Genomic DNA, 7,718 nt, shown 5'->3' on the forward strand with positions numbered 1-7,718 from the left:
AGTTGACCTATGATGCCCTTAATAATGCTTGAATCAAAGACGATTGAGATGCCTTGATTCAGGTCACAATCAAGCGTGCTATATATATGCTGACAATGAGAGGGATAAAAAAAGAGAGTTAAAGAGATATCAAGAAAAGAAACCACTTACCTTTGGAATTAGTGCATCATAACTATGTTATAGGTTACCTTATGTCATTGAAATATTTGCAAGCAACAAAAGATGAACAAATCACAGAATGCTAATCAGTTCTGCAAAATGGCCACTGCATGCAAGAGCTACCTCCATAACAGATAACTATAGATTTATTATTACATAGTTTCAATGTGCCTTGTTAGGGTACAGAGTTATTTATTCTTTCGAAAATTAACAAATTCCTATACACAGCAAACTGTAATAAAAAGGAAAGCTTGGTGGCGAATGAGTGAACACCCTCAAGTGTTCAATTACTCACAAGCTAATCTGTCATCAAGCAGATATAATTAAACTATGTTTGATTAAAGCCTGCATACCTATCCTAATCCGCAAACCACATGCACAATGAATTGGCTTGTAGAGAAGTATCGGCAAGAACCAACAACCACAACCCATTTGCATAAGCAGGAGCAGATCATAGTCCATTGTTTTTGGTTTCAAAAGTGAGTTTAATTGGTTGGATCCTTCCCAAACCTCATAATTGCATGAGTTGCCAGCATTGAACCCTTGCGAGTCACTTCTGCAATTCGACCAACTAGTGGCAGCTTTGAGGTCTCCCTATTCCAAATAGGCTTCTTGTCCCACCTATGAACATATTATTCAGAATTTCACATAGATATCTAACCAATAGAAATTTAAATAACATTATTAAAAATTAAGAAAATATTTTTTTATTTTTTTATTTTTTCTTGAACAACATTTTCAAAGGCCACATTGCTCTACCAAAGAGGAGGTTCCATTTGAATTAAAGTCCATTGGGGAGATATAATGAGAATATATGCCAAACATATTTACTTTTGTGATTTTACAACCTTGAGTCCCAGACATAGAGTACTTTGTCCACAGTGTTATATCATGCTCTACATAGCTGAACTACAACCCAGACCAAAATCTCATGCTTTCTAGTTTTATAGACTATGTTGCACGGACACGGACACGGACACGGACACGGATATGGGGATACGGAAATTTTTGAAAAATAAGGACACGACACGGCGGGAACACGGCGGTTAAATAATTAATTATATTTTATATTTAGGCATATTTTTAAATATTTTTAGACATAAAATATGTTTATGTCTAAAATTTAAATTATGTAAGAATTACAAATAAGTAAACTAACACCCAAAGTAATACAATAATACACAATATTTAACTTTAATAAATAAATAAAACTATAGCAGGACACATTAAAACAAAAATTACTAAATTTATAATAAATATTATAATTTATAAGACAAAACAAAATACTGAGTAAAAAAATACATTAACTGTGATAACTGTGAGGGTGGGATTAATTAAAAAAAAAAAAAAAAACGCGTTATAAGTTAAACTTATAACTAAGTGAGTACAGTACTGTGTACACCAAAATTGATATCTGAAAGAGAGAACCAACAAAAAAGAAAAAAAAAAAAAACAGAGAGAGGAGGTCGATGTCGTCGGACCTGTTGTCCACGCCGAGAGAGAGAGAGATCGCTGGAAGGGACAGGGCACGGCGTCACTCGACGTCTATGGAGCTCGCCGATCGGCCTGATCTAGTTCCGGCGAGGGACAGAGGGCAGCGGCAAAAAAAAAAAAACAGAGAGAGGAGGTCGGAGTCGTCGGACCTGTTGTCCACGCCGAGAGAGAGAGAGATCGTTGGAAGGGACAGGGCACGGCGTCACTCGACGTCTATGGAGCTCGCCGATCGGCCCGATCTAGCTCCGGCGAGGGACAGTGGGCAGCGGCAGAGGTCAGAGGGAGGGTGGGTTGAGAACTTGAGAGGTGGGTTTCTCAAAATGACTTCTCAGACTCAAAATCTGTGATTTTCTTCTTCTTTTTTTTCTTCACTGCTGGCGTGTCGGACGCGTCGGAGCCGCGTCAGCGCGTGTCGGAGAAACGAAAAAAAAAAAAAGAGGACACTCGCCGGACACCGGAATCCGGCGAGTCGTACCCGTTCCGGTGTCCGACACCGACACAACGCCAAAAAAGGCGTGTCCGTGCAACCTAGTTTATAGATAGTCCAACAAGTATTATTTTTCACATTAGAACTTATTAGCCACTTATTCTAGTATTCTATAACCTAAGTGGATAGTATAAATTTGAATCTCAGACCTAAACTTCCTAATTTCAAAAACATTTCAACACTTGCTGTTCCTCAGATTTTATAAAAATTAACCAGCCAGGGTATGGTACACAGTGGCTTGGTTTAAAGTTCAGAAAAGTACAGCAAGTTGTTTAAGAGACATCAGAATAGACAGACAATAATTTCATATATACCACATAGAAAACTAGCATGTGGAATAGATTCATTCCCAGGCAACCCAACTTCATGGGTGGGAAACTACCCATGTATTTGAAACTTAAATCATAATTTCTATTCAGGAAAAAAAAAAAAAAGTTAGAAATTCAAATGTATTAATATAGATTTTGGGTATAAGACATCTGTCTTTTCTATCACGGCCCAAAAAAAAGAAAAAGAAAAAGGGATCCTCATAAAATTCGTACATGCTGATTTCTATGAATTGAATTGCGTAGCAAGTGCAGTCCTCTTATGTCTAACAAAGATCATAGAAAAATACCCTAATTTGTGGCTTCCTTCATTCTATCCATTTTGTTTGAACCATTATTTGCTGTTAAATGACCCAAATTTACATAAACAGAAATGAGTTCCAAGTATACAAGAAAAGTCATCAAAAGAGGGTATCACTTTACAACACAGTTAGAGAAAGGATGACCAGAAAAGTATTAGCTGTCAAGGAGAGTGTGTTTCATATACACCTAATGTTTTAAGAGTGTCATTTCAAATCAATATATACTAGTGACTGAATGGAACACAGCAACAATGAAGAACTTAAGCACATACCAATCTTCATGGCGAACAACTTTCCCATCAACAACATGCAACTTGATGAGTGATATGATATCTATCTCTTTCCCCAAGAACTTGTAGTGTTGCTTGTTGTCAATTAATATCTGTATTTAAACACATGGATTTAAATTCCCCAAGAACTTATAGTGTTGCTTGTTGTCAATTAATATCTGTATTTAAACACATGGATTTAATATATATATATATATATATATATAAGGACAACCCAAATAAAAGAAAAAAAAAATGACGGGAGTAGCAAATGAAATTTTTAACCTCTTGCTTTCCTGGAGAAATTACATTTTCTTTGATGCTATACTCCACAATTCTTGATTCACTAAAGACCTGGAAGCCATGGGGAAGAACCTAATCAGTCAAAAATTGGACAATACCAAAGAATAAATGGCTAAAACAAGATAAGATTTAGTTTGTAAGGAACATCAAAGATGTTAAAATTCTCACTTCTGTTATATTTGAACAAGAAGATGGTAAAATATTCAATTATGTATCTTTTGTTCTATGTTTAAGGTGAACAACTTCCTTGTCAATATAATACTTTCCCCTTGTACCAATACTATTTCATGGCGATCTATAGGCTTGAGATAAACTTCACATTCATCCCATACATCATATTACTTCAACTGTAGTAGCAGCATATATATGCAAACACTGGGGCATTCACTGAGCACCATCTAAGAATCTACTGTGCTTGGATTATCAAACAATGTTTCAAGCAACCGTATTATCACTATATAAAACTAGCAGTTTTAGTAAACTGTAAATGCATTTTAAGTATAGTTGTAAATAAATGTTATAAAAACAAAATGTTCAACTATAATTATTTATGCATGTTGTATCTACATAATAGACATGATCATACGGCAAGGGGCTACATCCAATGTTGGCCATGAGACAGAAGTACAAAGCAAAACAACAGTAATTGTATTGGATAACTATTGTTTTTCATTTCAAATATAAATTTATTACAGTTTTCTCTATTGAAAAATCACCACAATTATAAATATAAAATTTTCCACAATTGAACATCCTGATTAAGCTGAAAACATAGGCTTCAAATACATGATGTTTGAAAAGACACAAAACAGTAACCAATACAGACATAAAAATCAAACCTTGGAAAGTGAGTAGAATGCTGATTTTATCTGCTTCATCCTGCAAAATCAATAAATATAAATTATGTAAGACAAACTACGTCATGGAAGTAAGCATCAGATTAATCAATGATACCAAGTAAAATGTTCAGTCTTTGTCAATAAGAATAAGAAGAATTTTGATGAATCCATTGCAATACATCAAATATTGACTGGAAATTGAGACATGGCTCATTATCTTTTGCTTTTTTTCAGAAAATATAAACATCCAAGACATCATAGAGAATTGAATTCTAGTAGTTGAAACAGTATAGGCTTTGAAGCAAATTAATTAGTATTATTCTTTTAATCTCTTAGCATGTGAAAGAGTGAAAAAGGGCTTTTGATATATTAAAATAAGAATCCTTCATATCTTAAATGCATGTATTTAAATTATTTGGGGTAAAAGATTGGGATCCATTTTCTAACTATTACACAATTCCTACAGAAACAGTTCAATAATAGACCGAAAGTGAAAATTTTACAAAGAAGCAACTTATTCAAATAATTTGGAAGTAACGATCTATTTTTTCATATAGCTTTGATAGAATATGGATTGCAAAATGATGAGAAATTTTTTGCTAGAAACAAGATCCATTCACCAACTGGTAATATGACCTCCAATTAGAAACAGCTCAAGAGTTTCACCTTCAAAGTGCTGCATCATAAAAACACAAATAAAATGGGCAATAGCACCTCCAACAGAAAACAGAAAATTATTGGGCCTCTGTTGTATGATTGGAGATGTTGCATTATAGTGGAAATCATCAAATCAATGGTGGCAGTAATGATTGACACAGACACAATTTCAAAATCATATCAATGTGTGTTGCAAACCTATGAAAGTCATTTTGCTTGAACAAAATGTTCTGTCATCTGTTTTCCCAACACAAGCATTGAAAGAAGAAAATGTTCTCAATGTCTTCCAAAAAAACAAAAAAACAGAACAAAGAATCCTTTCCATAGTACCAATAGCTAACCGCATCCCTCATTTTAATTAAAGGTTCTAATTTATGGGACTAAACTACTAGTGCAAATAGTGTCAAAAACTGAAAAAACATGTGACAGCAGCACAACAATTTAAGAAAACTGATATAACACTTCTGGCACTATAAATATGTTGAAAAGCAGATTCCACAGTGTTCAAGATGCCATTTTCCAGTAAATATACCAGTGTGACAACATATTTTTATTGCAATACATAAAAATAACTAAAGCTCCCTAAAATTTCCAACAAAATGGCATACCGTTCCATTCAGCAGCAAAGACACTTCAAAGGAACCAGATGAAAAACAAAGGCCAGATCTATTAAAATGAAGAGTAACAAACTTATTGCAAAAATGGAAAAGGTTCAACTATGGTGACTTAGGTGTCTTTAATTTCAATCTGACTAGGAGGTTATCTTTTTATAAAAAATTTCTTTCTTTCAGAAATTTTTCACAATTACTAGCTGAATTGATACATACACTTAAAGGTGCCATTGAATTTTCAGCACATTAATGTTTTAATCTGAGGAAATGACTATCCACTGAATAGCATAGTTTTGGTGTATAAATCATTGAGCTCATATTTCTTTTCAATATAAACTAATTTAAGCCAAAACCTACCCATTAGCACACATGAGTGGATCCTCAAAAGAAGCATTGTGAGCGTAGATTTCAAAGTCCTGAGGTGTTGCACAAGATCCATAACTGAAAAATCAATTGCAAAATTCTCATCAAACTTGTGCAATAATAAGTGATGGGTTTTGAAGACAATGAGCTTTAGCACAAATGATATTTCTTTCCTCTTCTAACAATGGAGTGGAGTGTGATATTTTGAGTTCAAGACCCATTTAGAACATGTATACCTTACCAACCAAAAAATAAATAAAACATAAGTGATGGGTTTTGAAGCAAATAAATTTTGCTTATTAATGGAAAACATCAGGGCATTCTATAACCATTAAATTTCTATAATCGTATTGAACACATTTAGGTGTTAGCATCAACATTCTGTTAGCACTAAAATCACAGTGCAATGCATTCTAAATGTGTAGGCTTGCAAAGCCCAAATGGGAAACTAAAACCATCAACCTGTCTAACATGATTCAACTCCAACCTGAACAACGAATTGATTGCTTAATTGCTGCCACACCTTGAAAACCCTTCTTTTTCTTTTTTCTTTTTTATGAAAACCGTTTTTTATTTAGACCAACATATTAATTACTACACTGATCCGTTAGTGTTGGGACCTCACAATATATTGCTCCACTATGCAAGAGAGAGAACCAGGAGCAGAAGAGAATTAGAGAACAGTAAACAAATTGTAATGTATATGTATTGAGTTCAAGTCACACTTAGTGTAGTTTTGAGAAATATTACATAACCTAATAACTTTTTAGTTTTATTAGATTACATGATCTCTACGTGCCAAATTCCGTGCCAATCGATGTTATTTACTTTTTAATCTAAAAACTCATCATTTATGCATAATTTTAACATACAAAAACTTGAGATTTAAATAATCAATAAATGACAATTATTGACACTTGTTCATCTTGAAATTTTGCAAAAATGTTAAGAACATAGAGATTAAGTAATCTAATTGTGGGATTTTCAAAATTTTAATTTAATAAAATGTTATTAGATGATGTAGATAACTTAAAGTTACAACTGTATCTTGAACTCAACTCTCTATATATATTCAAACTCTTCTTGGGTAAGATAGCAAGTCCCAAATAATTTTAGCAATCTAAAGTTTAAACTTAGTCGTGTGTGTGTGTCAGAGAGAGAAAGAGAGAAACTCACAGGTGCAGAATGTGAGGAATGATAGCATCAGAATTGTGTTTTCTTGACTTGAAGTCGCATGCTTCCTTGGAACACACTTCATCTATCTGATCTGTATTGTTTCAAAATACCCCACAATTAAAGCATATGAACAGTCAAAATATCCATATTTACAAAGGCAAAAAAAGAAGAAAGAAAGCAAGTTTCAAAAGCAAGAAAGAAACCCAGAAAAGGAAGCAGAAATGGTTTGAATGAAAACTAATTTGACAAGTTACTCTCTACCTTGTGAGTGTTTCTCCATGGTGGATTGATCCGAGGTTTTGTTGGTAGCTAAAGAAGCTCTGAATTGCTTCCGAAAACAATGAGAGTAAGAGGCTTTCAGGAAATAAGCAGAAGAAGAAGAAGCTACGGAAGAGGATATTCTCATGGCTTCATGGCACACGACGTGGCGTTTGCTGCTCCATTCCGCATTTTATACATAGGCGGTGGGTATGGTCAGTTGAATTGTTCTTTTTCTCTCTTTTTGGCATTTTTTTAATAGTTTTTATTTTTATAAATATTTTATTTTTGAGGGTATTACTTGTGAGAAAATTTGGAGATATACTTAGACATGTGTCCTTTTAACTCCTAAGGTCTACTGATCTAACCCCAAGGGGTTAGTTTACTTTAAACCTCCAATAAAATACACGAACAGACCTAGATTAAGGTCTATTGATTTCTAAAACCTTATGAAATTCAAGATATTTTTTTTTG

The 7,718-nt window shown here is 33.7% G+C and overlaps 1 protein-coding gene across 2 annotated transcripts; it reads right to left on the minus strand.

The window, feature by feature from the left end:
* Positions 1-279: 279 nt before the first annotated feature.
* Positions 280-7,436, minus strand: LOC115987593. Of its 2 annotated transcripts, none has more exons than XM_031111178.1 (7): positions 7,245-7,436; positions 6,987-7,077; positions 5,805-5,888; positions 4,180-4,219; positions 3,323-3,391; positions 3,041-3,150; positions 280-780 (listed from the first exon to the last, which is right to left on the minus strand). In XM_031111178.1, the coding sequence occupies exons 1-7, from the start codon at positions 7,390-7,392 to the stop codon at positions 645-647; spliced, it is 678 nt and encodes a 225-aa protein (XP_030967038.1). In that variant the 5' UTR covers positions 7,393-7,436; the 3' UTR covers positions 280-644. The 2 variants fall into 2 exon arrangements, with proteins under 2 accessions (XP_030967038.1, XP_030967039.1); XM_031111179.1 differs by having other exon boundaries at positions 7,248-7,433.
* Positions 7,437-7,718: the final 282 nt, after the last annotated feature.

This window comes from Quercus lobata, chromosome 4 (assembly GCF_001633185.2).
Source record: "Quercus lobata isolate SW786 chromosome 4, ValleyOak3.0 Primary Assembly, whole genome shotgun sequence".
Classification (NCBI taxonomy): Eukaryota; Viridiplantae; Streptophyta; class Magnoliopsida; order Fagales; family Fagaceae; genus Quercus; species Quercus lobata.